General features: G+C 38.0%; 5 protein-coding genes across 8 annotated transcripts; 4 read left to right on the top strand and 1 right to left on the bottom strand.

The window, feature by feature from the left end:
- Positions 1–205: 205 nt before the first annotated feature.
- Positions 206–6058, top strand: LOC139189020 (protein ANTAGONIST OF LIKE HETEROCHROMATIN PROTEIN 1-like). 2 transcript variants are annotated; one of them, XM_070807219.1, is made up of 5 exons: positions 206–549; positions 2866–2914; positions 3285–3796; positions 3891–4116; positions 4212–4798. In XM_070807219.1, exons 3-5 carry the CDS (start codon positions 3287–3289, stop codon positions 4667–4669), a joined length of 1194 nt encoding a protein of 397 aa, XP_070663320.1. In that variant the 5' UTR covers positions 206–549; positions 2866–2914; positions 3285–3286; the 3' UTR covers positions 4670–4798. The 2 variants fall into 2 exon arrangements, with proteins under 2 accessions (XP_070663320.1, XP_070663327.1); XM_070807226.1 differs by lacking the exons at positions 3285–3796; positions 3891–4116; positions 4212–4798 and adding exons at positions 4868–5226; positions 5324–6058.
- A 782-nt stretch (positions 6059–6840) lies between these two features.
- LOC103451125 (thiol protease aleurain-like) lies at positions 6841–9735 on the top strand. The gene is made up of 8 exons (XM_029089025.2): positions 6841–7384; positions 7483–7604; positions 8085–8200; positions 8412–8485; positions 8598–8862; positions 8968–9099; positions 9189–9324; positions 9423–9735. Exons 1-8 carry the CDS (start codon positions 7191–7193, stop codon positions 9458–9460), a joined length of 1077 nt encoding a protein of 358 aa, XP_028944858.1. The 5' UTR covers positions 6841–7190; the 3' UTR covers positions 9461–9735.
- Positions 9736–10324: 589 nt separating this feature from the next.
- On the bottom strand, positions 10325–12820 carry LOC103451116 (pentatricopeptide repeat-containing protein At2g06000-like). The gene is made up of 2 exons (XM_070807204.1): positions 10680–12820; positions 10325–10583 (listed from the first exon to the last, which is right to left on the bottom strand). The coding sequence occupies exon 1, from the start codon at positions 12586–12588 to the stop codon at positions 10807–10809; it is 1782 nt and encodes a 593-aa protein (XP_070663305.1). The 5' UTR covers positions 12589–12820; the 3' UTR covers positions 10325–10583; positions 10680–10806.
- Positions 12821–13413: 593 nt separating this feature from the next.
- LOC103451106 (protein FIP1-like) lies at positions 13414–15995 on the top strand. 3 transcript variants are annotated; one of them, XR_003766964.2, is made up of 7 exons: positions 13414–13574; positions 13689–13885; positions 13977–14026; positions 14356–14422; positions 14789–14861; positions 15107–15221; positions 15724–15995. XR_003766964.2 is itself a non-coding variant. In XM_029089014.2 (6 exons), exons 1-6 carry the CDS (start codon positions 13513–13515, stop codon positions 15794–15796), a joined length of 522 nt encoding a protein of 173 aa, XP_028944847.1. In that variant the 5' UTR covers positions 13414–13512; the 3' UTR covers positions 15797–15995. The 3 variants fall into 3 exon arrangements, 2 of the variants coding, with proteins under 2 accessions (XP_028944847.1, XP_028944850.1); XM_029089014.2 differs by lacking the exon at positions 15107–15221; XM_029089017.2 differs by lacking the exons at positions 14789–14861; positions 15107–15221.
- Positions 15996–19898: 3903 nt separating this feature from the next.
- LOC103451079 (methyl jasmonate esterase 1-like) lies at positions 19899–25601 on the top strand. The gene is made up of 3 exons (XM_008390515.4): positions 19899–23671; positions 24765–24893; positions 25071–25601. The coding sequence occupies exons 1-3, from the start codon at positions 23186–23188 to the stop codon at positions 25341–25343; spliced, it is 888 nt and encodes a 295-aa protein (XP_008388737.2). The 5' UTR covers positions 19899–23185; the 3' UTR covers positions 25344–25601.
- Positions 25602–26299: the final 698 nt, after the last annotated feature.

The following is a 26299-nucleotide window of genomic DNA, read 5'->3' as shown; positions in this document are numbered from 1 at the left end:
TCAAATCTGATATGATCACCTATTTTATTTAGATGAAAATTAACACGTGTTTGGGTTGTATGATGTCAAAGAATTAGACACATTGTCCAACAAAACTTGATTGGACATTACACTGGATTCTCACCAAGTAAATTCCTCGTTTGATCCAACCGTGTCGGTTTTGCAAGTTAGGGACCTAATCCAATATGCTAAATCATTCAGGGCGTGTTTGTTTGACCTTCTTAGGGGGGACTGGACTAGACTACACTAATTGGTATTGTAGTCTGATGTTTGGTAGGGGCAAGGATTAGGTTTAATGGGATTAGATCCGACTCGCACGGATTAAACCCTTCGCTAGCAGTTCTTAGCGAACCACCCAAAAAACGTCCGGATTCGTAAGACCTCCTCCCTCACGTCGTCCTCCTCATCCTCATCTCTGCGTCCTGCTCGCCGTCAGCTGCATCCTGGTCGCCCTCATCTGCATCCTGCTCCTCATCTGTTCCTCTCGTCGTCCGCTCCCTCGTCTTCACGTAACAGATCTGCTCGCCCTCATCTGCCTCCAGTTGTCTGGTAAGCTTCGATTGTTCGAATTTTTTCGTCGATTTGGGTCGATTTGGGCGGATTTTTTTCGTCGATTTGGGCGTATTTGTTTTGGGTTTGAGCTTTATTTGATTCTGCAGTTGAACAAATTTTAGGGTTTTGATATTTAGGTGAAATTGAGATTAGAAATTGGGGTTTTCATAAAGCTTGGACTTTGGGGTTTGAAATTGACATTAGAAATTTGGAATTTGGGGTTTTCATAAAGCAGTGTGTGTGTGTTATTACAAAACATAGCTTGCTGTTGCTCTGGCCTTCGATTAATGGTTGATTCTGTGGGATAAGTTTGTATATCTTTTGATTCTGGTTTTCTAGGGTCTGTAGCTTTTAGATTTTAATTTCTTAACCAGTCAATTGTTGATTTCGATTGTGCAGTGTGAGTTATTACAAAACATTGTTGAGTTATTTGATTTAGGTGTGTGTGCAGTGTGTGTGTGTGCAGTGTGTGTGTGAATGAGTGTGTATGCAGTGTGTGTGTGTGTGCAGTGTGTGTGTGAATGAGTGTGTATGCAGTGTGTGTGTGAATGAGTGTGTATGCAGTGTGTGTGTGTGTGCAGTGTGTGTGTGAATGAGTGTGTATGCAGTGTGTGTGTGAATGAGTGTGTATGCAGTGTGTGTGTATGCAGTGTGTGTGTGCAGTGTGTGTGTGCAGTGTGTGTGTGTGTGTGTGTGTGTGTGTGTGTGTGTGTGAGGGTAAGAGTGTGTTGCACTCTGTCCCCGTGTGTGTGTGTGTGTGACAGTGTGTGTGTGTGTGAGTGTAAGTGTGAGTGTGAGTGAGTGTGAGTGTGAGTGAGTGTGAGTGAGTGTGAGTGTGAGTGAGTGCAAGGTGTATGCAGTGTGTGTGTTTGTTGCACTCTGTCCCCGTGTGTGTGTGTGTGTGACAGTGTGTGTGTGTGTGTGTGTGTGTGAGTGTGAGTGTGAGTGTGAGTGGGTGTGAGTGTGAGTGAGTGTGAGTGTAAGTGTGAGTGTGAGTGAGTGTGAGTGTGAGTGAGTGTGAGTGTGAGTGAGTGTGAGTGAGTGTGAGTGTGAGTGTGTGTGCAGTGTGTGTGTGTATGCAGTGTGTGTGTGTGTATGCAGTGTGTGTGTGTTAGTGTGTTGCATTCTGTCCCCGTGTGTGTGTGTGTGTGACTGTGTTTGTGGGTGAGTGTGAGTGTAAGTGTGAGTGTGAGTGTGAGTGTGTGTGCAGTGTGTGTGTGTATGCAGTGTGTGTGTGAATCAAGCTGTATGCAGTGTGTGTGTGAATGAGTGTGTATGCAGTGTGTGTGTGTGTGTGTGCAGTATGTGTGTGCAGTGTGTGTGTGTGTGAGTGTGTATGCAGTGTGTGTGTGTGTGTGCAGTGTGTGTGAATGAGTGTGTATGCAATGTGTGTGTGAATGACTGTGTATGCAGTGTGTGTGTGTATGCAGTGTGTGTGTGCAGTGTGTGTGTGTGAGGGTAAGAGTGTGTTGCACTTTGTCCCCGTGTGTGTGTGAGTGTGAGTGTGAGTGTGTGTGCAGTGTGTGTGTGTGCAGTGTGTGTGTGAGTGTGTAAGCAGTGTGTGTGTGTGCAGTGTGTGTGTGAATGAGTGTGTATGCAGTGTGTGTGTGTGTGTGTGTGTGTGTGTGTGAGGGTAAGAGTGTGTTGCACTTTGTCCCCGTGTGTGTGTGTGTGTGACTGTGTTTGTGTGTGAGTGTAAGTGAGTGTGAGTGAGTGTGAATGTGAGTGTGTGTGAGTGTGAGTGTGTGTGCGGTGTGTGCAGTGTGAGTGTGAGTGTGTGTGCAGTGTGTGTGTGTGTGTGCAGTGTGTGTGTGCAGTGTGTGTGTGTGTGTGTGAGGGTAAGAGTGTGTTGCACTCTGTCCCCGTGTGTGTGTGTGTGTGACTGTGTTTGTGTGTGAGTGTGAGTGAGTGTGAGTGTGAGTGTGTGTGCAGTGTGTGTGTGTGCAGTGTGTGTGTGTGAATGAGTGTGTATGCAGTGTGTGTGTGTGCAGTGTGTGTGTACTGTGTGTGCAAGGTGTATGCAGTGTGTGTGTTTGTGTACTGTGTATGCAGTGTGTATGTATGCAGGGTGTATGCAGTGTGTGTATGTATGTATGCACTGTGTGTGTACTTGCAGGGTGTGTGTGGTAGTGTATGCAGTGTGTGTGTGTGTGTAGTGTATGTAGTGTGTGTGTAGTGTATGCAGTGTATGTAGTGTGTGTATGTATGTACTGTGTTTGCAGTGTGTATGTATGTACTGTGTATACAATGTGAATGTTTTGTATTGTGTGGGGTTGATGCTGAATTGCAATTTGTTGTGGTTGTTGGTTGCAGAGAAGAGGAGCATAAACGGAAGGCTAAGGCTAAGGCTACTGCATTACAGGTGTCCTTTAATTTCCCTTTTCACATGCAATGCCTAGCAATGATAGCAATCCTCATACTAGTGTTCTTAGACACATGTTTATAGATGTATAAGAGTAGAACATTTTGAATATGATGCCTCGGGTTAATGAATTTTTTTTTTTCAACGCCACCTGTATATTTGTTGCCTCGGGTTAATGAAATTTTTTTTTTCAACGCCACCTGTATATTTGTTGCCTCGGGTTAATGAAACTTTTTTTTTTCAACGCCATATGTATATTTGTTGCCTCGGGTTAATGATAACTTTTTTTTTTCAACGCCATATGTATATTTGTTGCCTCGGGTTAATGATTTAGTTAATTTGTTTTTTGTTTTTTTTTTTGTTTGGATAGATATGGATCGAAGGAAGCTTTTATTGATCTTATTGTTAGAGATGTCTTATTTGGAGACAATTTGTATTTGTACGATTCTTGTGGTGATGATACTACGTGGCAAACAGAGACATGTTGAACGACCCACATTGACTAACCGTTCACTTATTAGACGAGAGATTAGTTTGTGTTATCTGAATGGTATAATAGGGAATACTGATACTGAATGTGTTAACGAATTGAGAATGGATAGAAGGACTTTTGGCATATTATGCGACTTACTTCGTCAAGATGGGAGGGTAAAAACTGATGGTTTGGTGTCTGTAGAGGAACAGGTGTGTATGACTTTACAAATATTAGCACATCATACTAAGAATCGTAGTGTTGGCGGTAGATTTTATAGGTCGGGAGAGACTATAAGTAGGTATTTCAATAGCGTATTGCAAGGAATTTTGCGATTACAAGGTATCCTACTAAAAGTCCCCCAGCCTGTGCCTATTGATTCTACAGATGCTAGATGGCGATGTTTTAAGGTATGATGAGAAGTATTTTTCATTTTCCCTAAGCTTTAACTCTTCATTCCCTTTGTATAAATTAACAAAAAGTTTTTTATTTTTTATTTTTAAGAATTGCTTGGGAGCATTGGATGGAACACACATTGATGTGCATGTACCTGAAATTGACAAACCAAGATACCGAACAAGAAAGGGTCGAGTCGCAACTAATGTGTTAGGTGTGTGTTCAGGAGATATGCAGTTCATATATGTGTTTCCGGGGTGGGAGGGTTCCGCATCAGACTCTAGAGTGCTACATGATGCAATTAGTAGGCCTAATGGTTTTAAGGTACCAGCGGGTAAGACTATTACTTAGTCTCAACTTTCTAAGTTAGGTTTGGTTCTGTTTGTCAACTACAAAACACTAATAAGGTCTGTTTTTTTTTTTCATTAGGTTGTTATTACCTTGTAGATGGTGGTTATACAAATGGTGAAGGATTCCTTGCACCCTATAGAGGAATACCTTATCATTTATCTGAATGGGAGGGACGAACACCTTCTAATAAGGAAGAATATTTTAACATGAAGCATTCTAAGGCAAGGAATGTAATTGAACGCTGTTTTGGCTTGCTAAAAGGAAGGTGGTCGATACTAAGGAGTCCATCTTTCTATCCGATAAGGACACAAGGTCGAATAATTACCGCTTGTTGCCTACTACACAATCTTATTAGGCAAGAGATGTCAGTAGATCCAATGGAGAATTTGCCAATAATAGAAGATGGACAAAATACAGAAGAAGGTGAATATGTTGGTAGTGTTCAATCATCGGACCAGTGGACTGCAATGAGGAATGATATGGCTCAGGAAATGTATAATGAGTGGAGAGCAATTAGGAACCAGCAACCGAACTAGCTATATGTTTTAATGATAACATTTTATTTTAGTATTCCTTTTTATCATGCATTTGTTAGATATTAGCACAATGATTGGATGATATGCAAATTAATTGGATATTATGCAAGTTGATTGGATATTATGCAAGTTGATTGGATATTATGCAAATTGATTATTTGTATGGTATTTTCCTTCATTAAAATATTTTTTGTTTAGGTATGGATAACGAAAATATTTTGAATGCTACTCAAGAGCCAAAAGGAAGAAGGCGTAAATGGGAAGCATTTGAGGAAGAAGTATTACTAGGAGTTCTTGAGGATTTTGTTGCTCGGAAGCAACGGTGTGACACCGGTGCTTTCAAACAAGGTACTTTGGTTGAAATAGCAAAAGCTGTCAATGTTTTATGTCCTCATTCAAATATAAAGGCAAATCCACATATTGAGTCCAAGTTGAAGAAATGGAAAAAAACATATAGTATGGTCGTTGACATGATAAACACAAGTGGATTTGCATGGAATGATGTCAAAAAGTGCGTTGAAGTTGACAGTGATGACGCATGGCAAACTTATGTGCAGGTTCATATCCTATTTTATTTATGCATTAGTTATATTCTTGCTCCTATATTTGTTACGCATGCTAAATTTTAGTTTTGCTATGTTGATATAATCTTAGAGAAATAAAGAAGCCGATGGATGGAGAAGCAAGCCTTTTCCACTGTTTGATAGATTTGCATATATATTTGGAAAAGATCGGGCTACGGGTAATGTAGCCGAAACCCCTGCTCAAATGGTGGAGGAACAAAGTCATGATCATGTTGGTGAAAGTGATATTGGAGGTGATAATTTTGTTTCTTCAATGAACCAACAAAGCCAACAAAGCACCCCATCTGAAAATAGCCAAAGAAAGAGGAAAAGAGCTGTGGGAAGTTCAAGTGATGGAACCGAGGCAATTATCAGTGGACTGAAAGATTTTTATGTTGAAAGTGGGAAGAGGATGCAAATGGTAACTGAAGCTTTAGTTCAAGGTACTGCAGATCATACTGACATAGCTAATGAACTTGAAGCAATGGGTCTCTCTCCTATGGATCAAATTGATGCATTGTCTCTTATTTTGGATAAACCAAAAAATGTGGGAGTGTTCAGGGCAATCAAACCGGAACTCAAGAAAGTGTTCGTCCAAAGGCTTCTAAGCGACAACGCAAGCGGATGAGGATTTTTGCTAATGTTAACATGGATGTATTTTATTAACGTTAACATGGATGTATTTTATTAATCATACAATCTTATGTTATGACTTATAACTTAGCTTTGCACTAGTATTTTGCCTTATGTTAACTAGCCATTTTGTAAATTATGGAGATCTATTTTGGCTATTGTTAACTAATGTTAACTAGGATTTTCTAAATTATGGAGATCTTATGTACTTGTATTTGTTGAAGTTGCATGTATTGACCACTATTATTTTTCTTCTGTTGGGTGATAGAGTTTAAATCAAGTTACATTTGTAAATTAAACCCAATTCTATTAGCAGGTAATAGAAACAAAACAATTGTCAATTTTTTTTAAGATTCATAATATACATGGTAAAAATATGCTCCAATTAACCCATATCATGAGATTTGTAGCATTACTCTATTACACAATGGCAAAAATTTGTAGTCCTAGTCTAAGCAAACACAAATCTGGTGAACAGTACTGTTTTTCTTATCCTGCTTCTTAGTCCGAGACTGCACCAAACGCTTCACTAAGTTAGTCCAGCTTAGTCCAGTCTAAGCCAGTCCAGCTTAGTCCCGGCAGCTAGTCCAGTCCAAGACAGTCCGGCGCAACAAACGCACCCTCAAAGAGTTGGTTAATTTTGATAAACAATATTAAACACTTTTAGATTTTACATTAAAAAAGATCACGAGTTTATATCATGGATCGCGATTATTAATCAAGTTTTGCTGCAATATTCACGACTATTGCATCACAAAACGTACACTCAAGAGAAAAACAATATGGAAAGAGAAAGAAAAGGAAAATGCCTTTGGTGTCGATGATAACCGAAACGGTTCAAATACCTTTTCAGGTCACGCCGTACGTCATCGACAACGGAACCCTAAAGTCCTAAACCCTAAAAGTCAAAACCATGCCAAAGAAAATGGATTTGGCTTCTCTGCCCTTCCAATTCCCATACATTCTCATCCATTCCTATTTGTGCGAGTCATGTTAAGCCACATAAACATTTTATATCACTATTTATTTTTGTCTTATTATCTTTATAAAAAAATCAATATAAAATATTGACGTGACTTAACTGTGACCGTACAAAATATGAGAGGATGAGAGTGTATGAGAACTAGAAAGACAGAGAAGCCAGGTCCAAAGAAAATTCCAGTAAAAACATACGTATACGCAACGTGGCGACTGCTGATTGGTCAGGTTGGTCTAATAAGAAGCCCAATCTGTGAACTGCATAGCACCCAGGCCTCCCGCTCACCAATATTCAAGCAGCAGAATCTCCATCGATCTTCTCCCCACTCCGACATATCAGCAAAAACATGGCGCGGCTGATGCTGTTCTTGTCCGCTGCCTTGGTCCTGGCGGCGATCAGCTGCGGGGTGGCAGCGTCGAGCTTCGATGAGTCCAACCCAATCCGGTTGGTGTCCGACTCTCTCCGTGACCTGGAGGAGCAAGTCGTCCAAGTCCTCGGCAGCTCCCGCCACGTCGTCTCGTTCGCCAGTTTCGCTCACAGGTGGGACAGCGGACCCGCACGAAGCAGTTCGTCCCTGATCAGTGATCACCGCCGTCCGGTTAACTGACTAGTTTTTCTTTGGTTTTGGTAACAATCAGGTACGGGAAGAAGTACGAGAGCGCGGAGGAGATGAAGCTGCGATATGAGATTTTCTTGGAGAATAAGAAGCTGATTCGATCCACCAACAGGAAGGGCTTGTCTTACACTCTTGCTGTTAATCGTAAGTCAACCTTTTTCATTTCTGTCGCTCTGTTCTTTCGTTTTTTTTTTTTTTTTTTTAATTTAGAAAAAGAGCGACCCAAGTCGAAAAGGCTCTCTTTTGCGAGGATCGGAGGAATGTCTGTCGCTCTGTTTTTTTTTTCCCTTTTCTAACATTTAGAAAAATCCTATTTATTTTGTTTTTGGGTTGGATTATACTGAGTTATTGATGCATCTGGTTCAAATTTAGAGAAAAAAGATTGGAAATTGACTGAAATAATGAATTTATAAATTTCAAATCGTTGAAATGAATCATTTTTCCGCATTTGATCAATCTGTTGTAAATGTTATTTGATTTTGATTAGTGTAGCAATTGAAAGTTGTAAATTTATCGTTCGAATTAGTTTCCCATAAAATACTCATAGTTTCTGTGTAATTAAGTATTATACGCGAATTTACTAACTATGATTGAATTGATACGGTTGACGGATCACTACCACAGGGTTTGCTGATTGGAGCTGGGAAGAGTTCGCGAGGCACAGGTTGGGAGCTGCTCAGAACTGCTCTGCCACCACAAAGGGCAACCACAAGCTCACTGATGCCGTTCTCCCTGAGTCGGTAAATAAGTTTTTCGTTCATGAGATTTAAACGCATGATATTTTCTAATCAAGTGGAGACTGAGTGACGCTAAATCAAGTAGTCGTTTGCTACTGCAATATAATAGTTTTCTCAACTTTATATTAAGACATGGAAAATGTAAGAGAAGCCCCGATTACGCAGTAAATCGGTATGAAATTAATATTGACTGTTCCTCTGTGTGTATGTACAGAAAAACTGGAAAGAAGAAGGCATAGTGACCCCGGTTAAAGATCAAGGTCACTGTGGATCTTGCTGGACATTCAGGTTTATATTCTAGCTTGAGTATTTTCGATCATCATCGAATGAAAATTGTAAATTAAGGCCTACTAATTATCGTGTACTTCAAATGTTTGACACTAATATATGGCTGCTGCAGCACCACTGGAGCTCTCGAGGCAGCGTATGTGCAGGCATTTGGAAAGCAAATCTCCCTCTCCGAGCAGCAGCTTGTGGATTGTGCCGGAGATTTCAACAACAACGGCTGCAATGGTGGGCTGCCATCTCAAGCATTTGAGTACATTAAGTATAACGGGGGTCTTGACACTGAGGCTGCGTATCCCTACGTTGGAGTAGACGGTGCTTGCAAATTTTCGTCGGAAAATGTTGGCGTCCATGTCGTCGACTCTGTCAATATCACCCTGGTAAGCGTAATGGGACTGAAAAGCAGAGCTTATAAGCACTTTTGACAATTGACATGCTTTAAATTTCAAGGGGCAGCTTGTAATGTTATGTGGAAAATTATGCAGGGTGCTGAAGAAGAATTGAAGCATGCCGTTGCATTTGTGCGGCCGGTCAGCGTGGCGTTTCAGGTCGTCCAAAGTTTCCGGTTTTACAAGTCGGGAGTTTACACCAGTGACACATGCGGCAGCAGTTCCATGGTGAGTTTAACTTCTGATCATTACTCTTAATCTATATGTGTTTTCAAAATTAAGCAAAATGTTATCCTAATCTGGTGTTATGTTTGCAGGATGTGAACCATGCAGTTCTTGCAGTTGGGTACGGAGTGGAAGACGGCGTCCCGTTCTGGCTCATCAAGAACTCTTGGGGACAAAGCTGGGGGGACAATGGCTACTTCAAGATGGAGTACGGGAAGAACATGTGTGGTAAGTTTTTCGGATTGCTAAACTAATAAATGCGAGATATGTTTTTGACTGGAAACTGAGGTGCAGCTTCTTATTCATTTCACTGATCTGGATTGCAGGTGTTGCAACATGCGCATCGTACCCCGTTGTCGCGTAAGTCTGTCGAGAGAAACGGCGGCCTTGGTTGTGGATATGTAAACGAAATTCATCGTTGTTTCGAGCTGGGAGATGTTCTGTTGCAGTAGGGTTTCCAGTTTGAAGGTGAACGAAAGGGTCGTTGTTCAGTGGCCGATTGTAATGTTTCTATCTTGATGCACAAATAAGTTAGAAGACTCGATTTGTTTTCGGACATTGTAATGTAAGCAACAAAAGGTCCTTTTTTAAATTCTCTATAAATCAAGATACAAAACGAAAAACAGGTTATGAGATCAATTAGCCTGCTTTATTTGAAATAAAGGAAGTCATAAATTATAATATAACGTAAAACTCACAATAATTTTTTCATTCCATGTGTCATGAGAACTTCTTATTTTTTATTCAAAAAAAAAGAGATCAGTTGATAGTTTCGCCACGATAATTCGTAGCCACTATCACGTGATTCACAAGTGCCAGGAATTGAATATGGAATGTGCCATGTGAAATACAAGACCAAAATTCGCCCCCAACCACTGAGCAACCCATCATAGTTATGTGCCAATGTTCTGGCAAACGTATGGAAGACAAAAAAGGGAATATAATTCCATACTCATTCATGTATAAAAACAATGTCAAATTTCGAAAATGGTTGCATAGATGCACGTGCCGAAACGTCAAAATTTCCATCTTCAACTTGAACGAGGTTAGTGTTTGGGACTACATTTGAAGAAGTAGACAAATCACACGACTAAATTGGAAAATCGTTCTAATTACAGGGACCAACAGTGTAATTTGGCCAACCGATAATTTTGTAAAAGTAGCATCATCAATGAAATGGAATGGAATTCATGCACATCAATTTCTCTGTAACGCAGTAAAGCAAGGATTGTGGCAATGATTTTTATAACTTGGAAGAATCGTGGTAAGCCAGCAACATATAAAGAAACGAGCAAAACGCTTATGAAGTGATTAACATGAACAAGTATGCACAAAAAAACTTATATGATTCGAAGCGATTTGCCGAGTTTATGAAGTTCTGTAATTGCTCCCTCCCAACTCCCTCTGCCTTGCCATGATACCAGATGCATTGTGGCTGAAACGCCGGAACATGGACAAGCATAACCATGTTGAGTGCAAGGGACAGCCTATTGAGGAATTATATCATTGAGCAAAACTGGTATGACAAGGCAAATATACAGTCTCGACTCCCAACTCAAAATGAACACGGGCAAAGTACTTACTGGTTTTCGACCCATTTGTGTCACAGAGCATGCTCCATTTGGTACTTGATTCACCATTGCGCGTGAAAGGACCTCCTCCAACCACTGGAAGAAGTATTCCAATTCCACTTTTGTGGTAGAGCTTCAATCAAACAGCCACTGGAATTTGTGCATTTGCTTTCATATGATCAGTTCTTCCTGAAGGTGACATGCCCGAATTGAGGTCATTATATGCAATTTGCTTAATGTGATGGGCTTCATTAGGCATCCCAGCCTTCATGAGACAAGATGTCAAAGAGTTTACGGTGATGCTGTCTGGGGCACAACCAATTGCCAACATCTTTTTAAAATTGCTAATTGCCTCGGACATCCTCCCTTTCATACAATTCCCGAGTATGAGAATGGTAAATGTCACTTTATCAGGGCTGCATCTCTTCTCTTCCATCTCTGCCACAATGGCGTTTGCCTCATCAACATTGCCAGCCTTACAGAATCCATCTATCACAGGGTTATATATAAAAGGTTTCGGAACCACATTACTCCACTTTAATTGCCTCAAGAAATCACGTGCTTCATGTAGTCTACTCTCCTTGCACAAAGCATTAATAAGGACAGAGAAAGTATACGCACTTGGAGACACATTTTTCCCATTCATCTCCTGCCAAAGCTTTAGTCCCTGACTCAGTTTCCCAGCTCGACAATGGCCATCAATTAGGGAAGTGAAGGTAAAAACGTCTGAATGATAACCATGAAAGAGCATTTTCTGATGCATAGCAAGTGCAGAACCCATGTTGCCAGTCTTACCAAATCCATCAATCATTGCATTGAAAGTAACAGAAGTTGGTCTAACTCCGGCATTAATCATCTCATCAAAAAGAACAGAGGCCTCCTCCATCTTACCCAACTTGCAATATCCTGATATGACTGACGTAAAAGTTATAACATCAGGTGAAAGTTCGATTCTTGATTGAACCTCTTTAAGTAATTGAAATCCCCTATCTACCTCATTAGCCCTACAAAGTCCACTAATTAGTGTGTTATATGTAACTATATCGGGGTAGCAACCAGAACTCCCCATATCACTGAACAACTCAAAAGCCTTGTCAATTTCTCCAACTCTGCATAAACCTCGAATTAGAATATTGAAAGTCCAGTTATCCGGGCAACCATGCGACCCCATATGCTTTCTAAACAAGCAAACAGCCTCATCTACTTTATTCTGTTTAACCAACACATTGAACAAGTTATTGTACACGAAAGGAGGCAATCTAATCTCACCACAATGAGCCTCATTAAGAAACTTCTCAGCATCATCCAACTTGCCCATCTGCGCATACGACGACACCAAGAGTTCTACAACCGAATCATCGGGTGTATGCCCGTCACTCCTCATGTAATCAAACACCAATTTAGCAGAATCTTGAAGCCCCATTTGACACAGAGACCTCAAAAGAAAATTGTAAGTCCATACACTATGCTTAACACTCAGACTAACCCTACTGAGCTCAAAGAATTTCAACCCCAATTTCGGATTGTTCAACCGCTTAATAACCTCAAAAGCAATCGAAGGCGAAAGGTTCTTACTAAGATAACCCAAATCCAACGAATGCGAGCGAAGAAACAGAGTGCAAACAACTTTTACAAACCAAACCTCTGGGTTTGACGTTACCTCAAAGTCGTAAAGCGGGCGCGGCCGAGCTCCGCCGTGGGCGAGGCTGTGGAAATGAGAAATGGCGATCTTGGAGGCTCGAACCCAGAAGGTCGGACGGGCTGTGAAGAACAGGAGGGTCATCTGCACCGCCGCGCCATCACGCGGCTCAGCTCTGCTCTCGTAGATGTTTTCAATGAAAATCCTGTTCTGGGTTCCGGTTGATTGGCCGGATTTTCTCACGGGTCGGCCGGAATTCGGATTGGGATCCTGGGTCTTCATGGATATGAAGAAAAACCCAGAAATGTCAGCATAGCAAACCGGAGCTTTATCGGGGCTTTAGGCCTTTTTGTGGTGAGATTAGTCGGAGGGCTACGAAAACGAAGAAATGGAGGAAAACCCAGCAACCAGAAATGGAGGAAGAAGATGAAATCCTGGAATTTGGCTCATTTTTTATGAAGTTGTGAGGTCACTGCCTTAGGGTTTATCAGTGATCCAGTGGTGGCTTTGAGTTGGAGATTATGTCACCGGCCTTTTCCATATAAGATTGCCCATCTGAAAACTTGGCCTCCTCTTTCGGCCCAATATTAAGTTGCGCAAACGACATTTTTATTTTTTCACTCTTGTTTTATTCTCATAATATTTTTACCATTTACAGCCTAAACTTGAAACCAATTGACCATAATTAGTTTTATTCTCATTTTTTCATTTTACATTTCTCTTGTGTTGTTATTCTCTTTCAATTTATTAAGTACTAAAACTAGAAAACGATGAGAGAAATGAATGTAGATTTATTGGCAGTGCCAAACTCACTTCTCTTCTATAAAAACACCTCAAAAATATGAGCCTATGAAGGGGTTCATTGGTTTGTGAACTAGCAAGAATGCATCCGAAAATGATTCCTCATGCAAGTCACGAGCTTATATTTGACGGAATTGTGGATGAAAATTAGATTGAAATTCCATATTGTAAAAAAAACCCAAATTTGGGGTTGTTAAGTGTAAATATTTGTTTGTTAAAGGATAGATACATAAAAGAAGAAAACTTCAGGCCCCATTTGTGCAATTTTATATAATTAATAAACAAAAGTATTAGCAAAGCTCTGGGGAGTTCCGAGTCTGAGACTGAACTCTCCTTCCAAAACTGAAACTTGAAAGCAGAGATCGCAGTTCGCAAATACACAGAACCGAAAATCCATGTCTAAAAATGTCAACAGAGAGAGAACGGCAAGGTTCTCTGCCGTCAACATCGCCGGAGGACAACGCACTGTAAGTCTTCCTCCTCAATCTCCCTCCAATTCCCACACACAACTCGCCAATGCCATCGTTTTCCGCCGCCCGATTCCAAATCCCCGCCGATGATTTCGGCGCTTCACCTTTCAGGTTTGTGGATATCATGCACGAGGCTCCGCTGTTCGGCCACCGGAAGTCGAGGAACCTCTTCGGAAGTGTTTTCTACTTAATCATACTCGCCGGTTACTCTGCCGTGGCCGTCGCGGCTCCGTGGATATTTCAGGCCATAGACGATTTGATACCCCAATTGCTCTGCAGCTGCAACGTCCTTCTTCTGGTAGTCACAGGTATCTGTGATTTTTTTTTATCTGGGCAGTCTTCAAATTTAGAGACTTTTCGTGTTTTCGCATCAAAATTTAATCTTTCAACTTCTTTCAGGCATTTTTCAGCAGTATCTGGTGTCCCAGGTTCAGAAAATTCGCTTACAGGTAACCTTTTAGTTTACTCGGATATCGATTATCTAGGATAGGACCGGCATTATGCGCAGATGGAAATTTTCCAGTTGCTAATAAATCCTTTGAACCGATAATTTTGGTTATATTGGTGGATTAATCTGCCCCAACATCTCAGAATTGAATAGATATTAAATCGGTACGGCTAACTAAAGTCCAGTTCTTTTGTAGTCTTGTCCACTAGTATTTGCATCCCGCTGAATCAAATACTTGTCCACTTGTATTTGATTCAGCGGGATGCTAAATCGTGTTGTTTAGTGCTGCTTACTTGATTTGTGAAAGACGAGATGCACATTGTTTTGTAGGGTTATTATAGTTTCAGCCAGAAGTTGAAGCATATTGTTCGCGTACCTTTTGCAGTTACTTCATATGGTATGTGGTTTTGTATTTGAGTTGTCTGTTTTTCTTCTTTTTGTTTGAAATGTGGTGGCTTCCATTTTTTATCATTGCAAAGACTCCACTTAGAGGTCGCACTTGGTGCGATGGCAAGTGCCTTCGCCCATGAGCAGTAGGTCTCGGGTTCGAGACTTGGGAGCAGCCTCTCCATAAATGGGGGTAAGGCTAGCCGACATTCACCTCTCCCAGACCCTGCGTAAAGCGGGAGCCTTGTGCACTGGGTACGACCTTTTTAAAGACTCCACTTCTTTCCTATGAGTCTGCCGTTATATTTTCCCTCGAAAATATTGTTATCATCATTATTGTCACAATTCAGTTTCTGATATCTTCGACGAATGTTAGGAACTGCTGCATTGTTACTTGTTATGGTCTGGAGACCCAACATCAGTTTCCTTACTCTCCCAGCAATATTGAGGTATAGGAATTACCAACCTATGATTCCAAGCATAAGCATTTCTTCATTCAGAATTTGTAGCTGTTCCTTTATAGTTTCTTTGCCTTTTTTCGGATTCGTGGTCTCAACAACATTGATAACGTGATCAATGTATGGGATAGTTCAAGATCTTGTCTAAACTTTTGTTGGATGAGTTTAATGTGAAAGCTAGTTTTCATTTGTGACCGACTATCTGCATTCTAAGCTGTATTATTATTACAAAGTAGATGACTTGAGAGGCAGCATTCGAAACCCACGAGGAAAATAACATACAAATCACACGATGACTGTTGCTGCGGTCATAGATCCTGAACTATGCTGAAACAACCACTTTTTATTCAGGTATCATTTTCTTTATTACATCTGGTTACAATTGCTACCGAAGTATTGGAAGTTGTTCAATTACTAAAAAAAGGTCATACCCAGTGTACAAGGCTCCCGCTTTACGCAGGGTCTGGGAGAGGTAAATGTCGGCTAGCCTTACCCCCATTTATGGAGAGGCTGCTCCCAAGTCTCGAACCCGAGACCTACCGCTCATGGGCGAAGGCACTTACCATCACACCAAGTGCGACCTCTAAAAAAAAAAAAAAAAAAAAAACATGTTGACGCCCACAGTCAAACTCGAAAAACCCAGTGTAGCATATAGTTATATCCAAACTTTTTTAATCCTAAGTATGAATTTTCCCCATGATTCTGATGTTGGGTTACTTAGGTTTTGTTTTATTAGGTTTTCAGTTGTTCTTCAACGGTAATTAGCATCCTCTTATAATTTCTTATCGGTTATTTGCAATTTGGCATTCCATCTGTTCTGCTCTGATTTCTTGTGCTTTCTTTTGTTTTTTAGGGAGAGGCCAACAGTGGTTTGGACCGTCTCCGGCAGAAGAAGAAAACCGAAGTTAAACAGTAGAAAGAGATGATTCTTCTTCAGTTCATGGGGATGAGTTGTTTAATTTCTGAAATAAATTATGTGATGTTGAGGGTTTTTTCTTATCCAGTTAGTACTGTATGTTGCAAGTAGTTCCCAACCGTTTGGTGTTCTTGAGTTGGGCTGTTCTTTTGACGATTTAGTGACGATTTAGTAGTGAAACTTCTACCTCATTGAGTACCTTAATTATATTTCTGGGGTGTGAATTGTCAATGCGTAGAGTAGAATAATACGCGTAGATTCCAAATTCATTCTGGATATGGTGTACCTTAGAGGAACGTTGCACGTCTTAAAGTTGGAAAATGCAGTGAATGCAGGGAAGACCAACTTGAAAGGGACAGAAATAATTCAGAAAGTGGTATGTATTTTTTTTATTATTAATATATTTTCTGATTGTTTTATCCGACAGAGAATGTTCATATTTTTTCATTATTAATAAATTTTCCGTCAGTTATATTTGACACAAGTTCTGTTCATTTTAGAGTATTTTTTGTCGGTTTTATTCGATAGAGAATACTCTTATTTATTCATTATTAATATATTTTTTATCGGTTATATCCAACACAATTTCTATTGGTTTTAGAATATTTTTTGTCGGAAAATTCATTTCCTGACGTTGGCAATTCTATCGCTTATTATATCCGCCATTGCATCCATTTTATGTCAGATTTTCCTTAATATCTGACAGTAATGTGCGTTTCTTATCGGTTATCATAGCGACACTAATAAATGGGTTCATAGTAGTATTCATGAATCATGCATGTTTAGATTTGATCTGAATACCACAGATGGTTGCATGTTTGATATACACTCTTTGTTGGGGTCAAAGTAGGCATACTTTAGGAAAACCTAACCTTTAAATATGCATGTATAAGTCATAAGTAATTAGAAAAACTACGTAAGATTGTTAAGGTAACGACAGAACTCTAGTGCTTTTACAATTTAGTTTTGAAAAACCGTTGTTTTTAGTTTATTTTATTTTGCCAATTTATTTAATTATTTCTATTAAATTCGTTTTTATTATTTTAAACAAAATCACATTTTTTTTCTCAAAAAGTAGCTTATGGTAGAGTAGTTGGCCTAACAAAAGCACGGCAACTTAAAAATTCCCCTTATGAATGTATCTTAAGTAGAGGGCTTAGGCAGCCCGCCTACCAATCAAAGAGGTTGAGATTGGTTTAACATAAATTATTAATTAAATCCTTGTGGAGAACAACCTTACTAGAGCCGACTATACTACAATTACCTTGTACTCTTGTAAGTATTTTAAGTGTTTTTATCCCTACTTTTGTTGGTGATAAAAACCCTATCACACAGCTCGTTACTAGCTAGAAATTACACTCGATCATTTCTTATGAATATTTAGTTTTCAGCAATCGCCTGGAGGTAGGAGAACTCCTGCGGTTTAGAGAACATTACAATGTGTTCAGTACCATTTATCACCTGCACTTCATTCGGCGGATTTTCATTGACCATCCACCTCTGCCAACAGATCGCACACAATAAACACTTTACGAACTGACCCATATTTCTCATTGGCGAGTTTTATTTCATCATGAATACACCCTAAAGGACAGAATCTCAACAAGGATAATGCTAGTTTTAAATCCTTTTAATTAATTAATAAATCACCGATCAAGAAATACAGAGAAAACGAACAATGTTAGCCAACCAGTTGTAATAGATAGCTCCTCTGCACGATACTAGAGCGTGATTATACATATAACCTCTTCTGGGTGGACCCCACATGCTGCTAGGCCAAGGGCTGTGACATCGTAACCTGCAGAGGTTAGTAGAGCTGATAACTTATACCAGCACCGTGCTCCGTGACTGACTCCGGCAATCAGCGCAAAATGCTTCTTACTGGCATCTGGGTTTGGGGATGACGAAGACATGTTTCTTAACTATTTTAGCCTCTCTTTCCTTGGCCTAGCTGCATTTGGTCTAGGGCGTGCTTTTATATTCATGAAATCCTTTATTTGATCCCTCTATCTGCATTCTGTCTTTCTATTGCATTTTGTGTTTCTATTTGTAAACCATTAGAGGTTATTGAAGAAGAAGGTTATACAGAAGCAAGAAAGAAGAAAGAGATAGAGATAGAAGTAGAAGATTGAGAGATTAGAGGGAAGAATCTGTTGAGAATTGTAGTATCTTTTCATATCAGTTACAATGATTTGTTACAAGCTATATATAATAGCATTTGGTAGCTTACACTCTAAGTAACAATATAACCAACTTAACTAACTTCATAATCTTTTGACATTTGTCCATTTCATAACCATTGGATCTTAATACTCCTAACACTATTTACATGAAATTTAAATTTGAAAATGGGTGGTCCCAAATTTCAAGTTTTTTATCCACACTAAAATTTTAAATTTCTATATTTATGAATCCAAATTAGAAAAATAGTCCATGCCAATTTATAATGTGTTGGTAGCATTAGAAATCTAGCAATATTCCCTAAGTCTAAGTTTCTAGCATTCTTTTCAAACATTATATTCTTTGGTTTTATTAGATCTGTGATTTTTCACAGAATGTATAGATACTATGATTTCGTCTAGTTTAGTTAGCTTGGTCAAGATAAACGCCATTTGTATAATGGAGGTCAGCAGTGACGTTTGTATACTAATATATTTTTAAATTAAATTTGCAAATTAAATGGTATGTCACCAATATGAATAAGCATGCTAATTAACACTTATTAATAATTCAATCACAACTACATTGTTTGGTTTATAAAATTTGATTTGAAAATTTGATATCTTTAACATTCTCTGAGTTAGAAAACTACTTTTCAAGCAAATTGGAGTTCCCAATACGTTTCAACTTTAGTACACGTCAGGACTTTTGGCTTTTGAGTCGATTATTAGTTCTTGAGGTGTTGATCTGAACACCTGGTAATTTCATGTCATGTCATGTCGGATTATTGGGTCGTGTCAGAAATTATCAAGCCTACTTATGTGTAGCTCAACTCGCCTAATTCATTATCATCCTTTCATTTAAAAAAAATTGCACTTAAATTATTGGATTTCAAGAGATATATGTTAGGTCACATGTTCTAAAGTCCATATTTTATTTGGAACATGACTTAAACGTGTTGATTGAGAAAAATTATTTTTGATGAATGAAACACGAAACTGATTTTTCAAAAGCTTCAAATGAGGTAATACTTTATATTTTTTTTATTGTTTTAGTGATTTTGACGACATCGATAATTATTTAATCTTGCTTTTGCTGTGTGATAAGCTCATATTTATATATATTTTATATAAAATTCACTTGTTTTTTCTTAGTTAGTTCCTTATATTTTTGAGCTATTTACTATGTTTTTGTGTTTTGTGTGATTTATCAAGCAAAGAAAAGAGAAGTAGCACAAGTGAGTTATTAAGTAACAAATTCGTCAAAACTGCCTGTGCAGATTAGCTGACTTTGGAAGCATGTTACGAACAGCTTAGAATAAATGAGTGAATGAGCCTTATATGCTTGGAAAGCTACGGATGTCTATTTTCTAGAGCAATTTACGGATTGTTAATATCATTTTTCTAGAAGAAGTTATGGGCATTGTAACATTGAAAGGTTCAGAAACGGGCTAAGCAGATTTGGCTAATAAAGTGAGAAAGTAAAGGCATTTGTTTTGTGTTTTGCTTTGTCATCAACACTCAGCAGCAAATGGGGTTATGATTGCACTCATTTGGCTTTGGAGCAAGTGGAAATGCACAGCTAGGAGATGAACAAGGCACATGGAAGAAACATGGACAACACACACACAAAGAGAAAGGCATGACATGGACAGTTTGACATGGGCAGAAAATGGGTGGATTGTTGGCTGAAATAATGAAGAATATGTGTGTGCAAATGCAAAGGAAAAACACACACACATGGGCAAAGGAAACACACACACATGGGCAAAGGAAACACACACACATGGGCAGAAAATGGGTTGATTTGTGGCTGAAATGATGGAGGTCATGTGTGTGCAAATGTAAAGGGAAACATGGACATCACACACCCATACAAACTGCACATGCAAGGAATTGAAGTGGTCCTCTCCTTAGCCTATAAATACATCCACCATTCCCCTTCCTAAGGACAATCTTGATCCATCAAAAGAGCTTCATTCACAAACACAATTTCCTTGTAGTGACCTCCATCCATTCATCTAGCCATACTACATCTCACCAATCCATACACTTTCATCTCTTAGCCGTGTAAATCCATTCCATCCATATATCCATACACATCCTAGACACTTGTGCTACAACAAGGTGGTGAAAACAAAGGTCCTTAGCGTTTCAAGCTTGGAACTTTGGAGCATTTTAGGTGTACTTCATTCTTGCTTTCAATGTCTACTTTGTTATTTTCTAATTTTGTTGCAATTATGAGTGGCTAAACCCCTATTTAGTTAGGGGGAAGTTTGAAGCCATGAACATGCTTGAGATTTGAATTGATTTCTTCCAATTGTGATTTGATAAGTTGTGATTGCAATTCAATTATCTATTTTATTCATAACTGATTCTTGTATGTTTATTAAGGATGCATACTTAGTTTTCATGCATGAATTAGATGCTAGAATATAAATGAGTTTCACCTAATCGTTACAAGTTTATATTCATGAGTAGTGAAGGTTGTTTATCACAATCGCGTTAATTGAATTCTTGGCAATTGTATCATGCATTCATAGTTATAATTGCCTCGTCAACACTTATGATTTTCATTGAACGTAATGATATCTGATTGTATCTCTATTATGCATTCATATAGGGGACTTTTAGAGAATGATTTGGGTTGTCGCATGCATTCATCCAATTCAATGAGTAAAGGAAAATTTGAGGGTTAATTTGTGCATCATGGTTAATCTGGGATGTTGAGCATCATAGTTTATTGAAAAGCAATTGGAAATCGATTCATGAACAAGTGTGTCATGTGTGAAGAACGGACCTCTAACTAATTCATCCATCATTTTATTTCTCAAATTCCTTTTATAATCTGCCTAGTTTTATAACTTGCTTGTTTATTTCAAATTCATCCAAATCAAAACCCCCATTTTACTTTCTTGTTCCAAAGTGTTTAAAATCTGTTTTGTTTGTGTTTTAGAGTGTTTTGATTTAAGTCAAAACACTAAATTCGTCCAAAGTTGTGTTAGAGTCAGAAACTGCCTAGTTTGTGTTTTTAGGCAGTTTTGAGTGTCTTTAAGTTATTTTGAGTCTTCTGAACCTGTTTTGAGTTCTTTAAGTCTATTCAAACGTTTTTAACTTTGTTTTTATGTTTTTGAGTTAGTTTAGAGGTTTTAGCAAGCCCTCCTAATCCCCGGTTTAGAACGATCCCTACTTACATTTATACTACAATTTGACAACAAGAGGGTTTAATTTGAGTGCTTAACTTTCATCGCATCACTGTGTTATTCAAGTTTCTATGTTCATATTCATCTTTTAGGGATCATATGGATTACATGAAAAATTAAATACCTAAAATTATCACCAAATATTAAAAACAGACAACATGAGTTTTAATGGTGGAATTGAAAACAACCCACAAATGCTTTAAATCCCAGCGGCATCTTTTGTCAAAAATTTTAGTCGGCATTTTTTGTCCAAATTAAAAGCTTTATAAGATTAGAGAAATGTGAGATGTATAGAAAACATGGGATGCATGTAGAAAATGTAAGGTGTATATTGAGAATGTGAGGTGTGAGGGTATTATGGGGAAGTATGTGGAGGTGTATTAAGATAATTTTTCATTGAAAAAACAAATGTGAAATGTATTAAATATATGGAGTTTATTCAACAATTTATAAAATGTTAATATAATAAGCCATTTAAAAATGATAAAAAAAAATTTAAGAAAGACAGCCTGGACCTTGAGTAGTCCTGTACCATTCCATCTTTCTGTGGGACCAACAATCTTGGACCCACATGTCGCCACGTTGCAGAACCTCAACTCTCTACCCGTGTGGTATCTCTCTCTCTCTTCCTTCTGTATGTCGCTCTACCGTGTTTTATATATTTGCTTAAACGTGAAATATTGTTGCTAACAATGACATGCGGTGCCTTGCTGCATTTGACAACTGGAGAGTCCGACGTTGATGCATGAAATGATATTAGTAGTAGCAGTACAGAAAAAGTCACAGACCATTAAATCATGTTGAAGAAATGTCTCACACCACCTGTGAAGCAAAAATAATCACAATACGATATATAGATTTTTGAACAAAAGAGGATAAAAATACTCTTGAGGCACAACGAGATTTCTACGCGTGAGCAGCGGGTAATCATCTCTCAGCCAAGTCAAAAATGCCAAAAAAATGTAACAATTCAAAAATCATCTCATCAAATCCCTCTTATAAGGTAATTCCTAAAACCTACCGCATTCCATATATATTTACCTCTTTCTTTCCTTCTTTTATCTAATTAATTAAGTTATTATTACATAACCTCCAAAAACTCCCAAAACATTTCTTTTATTATGATAATTAGCCAATTAATATATTTATACCTAATTAATATATTAATTGCTAATTTAATCACCAAATAACATGCCAAAAAACACTTAAAAGCCGGCAACCTTTTCTCCAAAGGGGACTCCCCTATAAAAGTCCTATTCTCTTCTCCAAAAGACACTTCTCATTCTCTTGCTAAAATTCTCCAAAATTATCAAACATTTTCTCTCTAAATTCTAACTTTGGCATCGGAGGCTCTTCAGCCAAAGCCCCCTCATTCATCGTGGACGCGTGAGGCTCTTGGCCTTGACCTAATGTGTAAATTGTTTTATAGGTGCAATCTTGTCCAAGATCAATGAGGAAGAAATTTGCATCCACACCACCGATCAAACAACACAAATTAGAACTTATATTACTTTAACTTTTAATTGGATCGACGTCTTTTGTAGAAGGCCTTCATACAATTACACGAGTGATTAAATGAGGATAATATTAATATAATTAGCATTGAATCACGACGCATATCTCTTAAAACTTATACAAACCTTACTCATCATTTCACGTAAGACGCCATTTGGTTCTTGACCAAGAGAAATGTTAAGGAGACTCTCTCAAAAGTGGACTTTTTATGAACTATTTGTCACTTCACAATTTAAAATCAATTCCCGTGGCAATACTATAAATATTGTGCAAAAAACATAAAGCGATAGGAATCCAAAAAGAATCCCACTTTTAAGAATTTCGTTAGCATTTCTCCTTGACAAAATATGTGGCTCTGAGTTAGGAAACTACTTTTCTAGCAAATTGGAGTTGGGAATACTATACATGTCATGGCTCATGTCAAGACTTTTGACTTTCGACCCAAGTATTAGTTCTCTGATCGATTTCTATAAATAAAAGTAAGACGAGAGATGCAAACCAAATCAAGGAAATTGTGAGTTAATGATACAGAAATTGGAATTGGAGAACATGACAGAGAAGCTCCTTTTGTTTGTCCTTTTATTTATTTTCTTGGCAAACGCTAGTACCTCAACCCCATCCCCGCCCTCCAACATTCACAACCAAACTCAAAGTCCAAAACATTTTGTATTGATACATGGAGCTTGTCATGGAGCATGGAGCTGGTATAAGGTGGCAACTCTCCTCAAGGACTCAGGTCACAATGTCACAGCTCTAGACTTGGGAGCATCCGGGATCAACCCGATTAAGGTACAACAACTCCCTTCGTTATCGGAATTCGTCGAGCCTTTGACAAAGGTCATGGTGTCTCTACCACCAAATGAAAAGGTTGTCCTTGTGGGTCACAGCTTGGGTGGAGCAGTCATATCTATTTTCATGGAGAGGTTCCCTCAGAAAATCGCTGCTGCAGTATTTGTCACGGCTGTCATGTATGGTCCTACATTGAATTTCTCAGCTGCATATGCAGAGGTAATGAACTTCATATTTATACTAAATGTCTAAAAGTTCCGTTTAATACTTTAGAACCTTGATAAATGAATGTTTGATAAAATAATAACCTCGGTTAAATAATAAAAAATTTCAATTCCAATTCGATTCAGTGTACGTACTACGATAATAATTAAACTTGCTAAATGCATAAGATAATATTTTTTCTTAAAATCGTTTAAGGTGCAACAAATATATAAAATAATAATTGATAAAATACATGAAAGAAATAACACATACTTAAGATCATTTCTCTAGTCATATTCACTTTATCTTGATGTTGGAGAAACCACTCATACAATACTTTTTCAAACTCGGAATACTTTGCGGGTTTGAACCTCTTAACATTGTTATCCTTCATCTCATCCGACAAATATCAGGTTGAACTTTTAAGAGTGTTTAGTGATCAACTAATATTTTTGTCGAACCCATTGTTTGCAAATCTTTTAACCAGAAGAAATATGCTCAATTTTATACTGGCAAATGCTCCCGTTGTCTCATGAGTCAATGTAGAATTTTTAATTCCTTTTAAATGAGATGTCATACATGAACGAGTTGAGTACTTTATCTTCTAGGAAATTAATTTTTTAAAACACTTGATCTTCTTGTTTTTTTTTTTTTTTAACAAACAATATTATTTACACTAAGGTGGATGAGATGTGCTAAACCTCACAATGAGTTAGCAATAATGTAGTTCAAATTTACCTCTGGCGAAGATCAAACCTAAGACCTCTCACTTACAAGTGAAAGAGAATACTACTAAATCATAGAACTAAGTAACAATCGTCTTGTTCTTAAATTATCTTAATATCACAAAAAAAAAAAATTCTTTATACATTATAAATACTCTAAAATAATAATTTTTCTCGGTCCCAACATTCTCATTTATAGAGGTTTTACTGTATACCCAATTTATTGATGATATGCTGTACTAACAGGAATGTGATGAATGAATATGACATTTTTCTTTAAATATCTGTCACAAGTAACACTTTAACATGATCTCTTGTTCATTGTATTTGGAATCCTACTTAAGGGATATTAACTAAAAAATAATTTTCTTAAAAATGTATAGGTTACCAAAGGATTTGACGTTATGGACTCTCAATACATATATGACAACGGGACCAACAACCCTGCAACCTCCTTTCTCTTCGGGCCTAAGGTCATGGCGACAAGCTTGTACCAGCTCTCACCACCACAGGTAAGTCTTGAAGTGTGTCTATTGCAATATATAAGAACCTTATCGTGTTCTCTTAACACACACTAGAAATATAAGATGTAGTGTAAGAGTAGAGCGCTAATAGTTTCAAAAAATAAGTTCGGGCTTTCCAATATTGGTTAGCTAAACTTTTCCTTGTTTTATGATTGTAATGGACAGGATTTAAATCTAGCGTTATCATTGGTGAGACCTTTTCCTATATATAATTATGATGTAATAAAACTCACGAAGGAGAAGTATGGATCAGTTCGTAGAGTATTCATCGTGGCCGACCAAGACCATGCGATTGCGTTGGATGCGCAAAATTACATGATCAAGTACAATCCCCCAAATGAAGTGAAAGTGATAAAAGGTTCTGATCACATGGTCATGTTCTCTAAACCAGTGGAGTTGTTCTACCACCTCCAAAGTATTGCTGAGAAGTATTCATAAGGACATGGACGGACATGATTAATTCAGGCATGCTAGGTAGCCTGCGTTGCATGCACCATAGTACAAAATGTAAATGAATAAATGTGATTGTTTTAAGTACTAATAATTATGTGTCCATGAACTTTAGTTCAAGAGGCATGACGCACTACTACAAACATGGTCACTGCGTTTAGCTTGGCTTGTGGTCGCTTCTCATTTTTCAAGGTTATGTTTTATTTTTTACAATAAACGATATTATCTATATTAAAAGGTTAAGAATGGGTTAAGTCTTAAAATGGGCTAACAATAATGTGGTTTAAATTCGCATTCGACGAGAATCGAACAAAAAACCTCTCATTTCCAAGGAAAGAGGAATCACTAGACCACAGTACAAAGTGACTTCAAAGTTATGTTTTTAGTTTCTGTTTATTGGATACCCCCTACTATTAACTATGGGAAATTTGGAAAAATAACCAAATTTTGGACCCCATATAGAATTACAGCCACCATTTTAATTTTATGATAATGATAACTAAAATTTGATGTAAAAGTACTGATATATCCTTAATGTCATGTTATGCATGTATTCAAGGCTTCATTGTAAGTTTATGAGTGTCAAGGAGAATGACTTCTTGTTCTCAACAATCTAGTAACTCAGTTTATGAGTTATCATGTTGAGAAAATCACGTTCTTACTTGGCTAAGATTAAGAGTCCTAATAACATGCAATTATATTCAAGTAACCTTCTCAAGTTTTGAAAGACTCCCAACTTGCATCGATTGTTTCAAAGGGAAAATGACCAATAATAGAAAATTAGGATCCACAAGAAACAAAAAACTTTTAGAGATAATTCATACAGATGTGTGTGGCCCCTTCCCAAATAAAACAATATGTGGTAATTCGTATTTTGTCACCTTCATTGACGATTTTTCAAGATATTGTTATGTGTACCTTATATCTAAAAAGTCTTATGTTCT

This window comes from Malus domestica, chromosome 02, assembly GCF_042453785.1.
Source record: "Malus domestica chromosome 02, GDT2T_hap1".
In the NCBI taxonomy this organism is placed as follows: Eukaryota; Viridiplantae; Streptophyta; class Magnoliopsida; order Rosales; family Rosaceae; genus Malus; species Malus domestica.
Note: the sequence above shows the minus strand (reverse complement) of the source record. Positions and strands in the feature narration are given on the sequence as shown.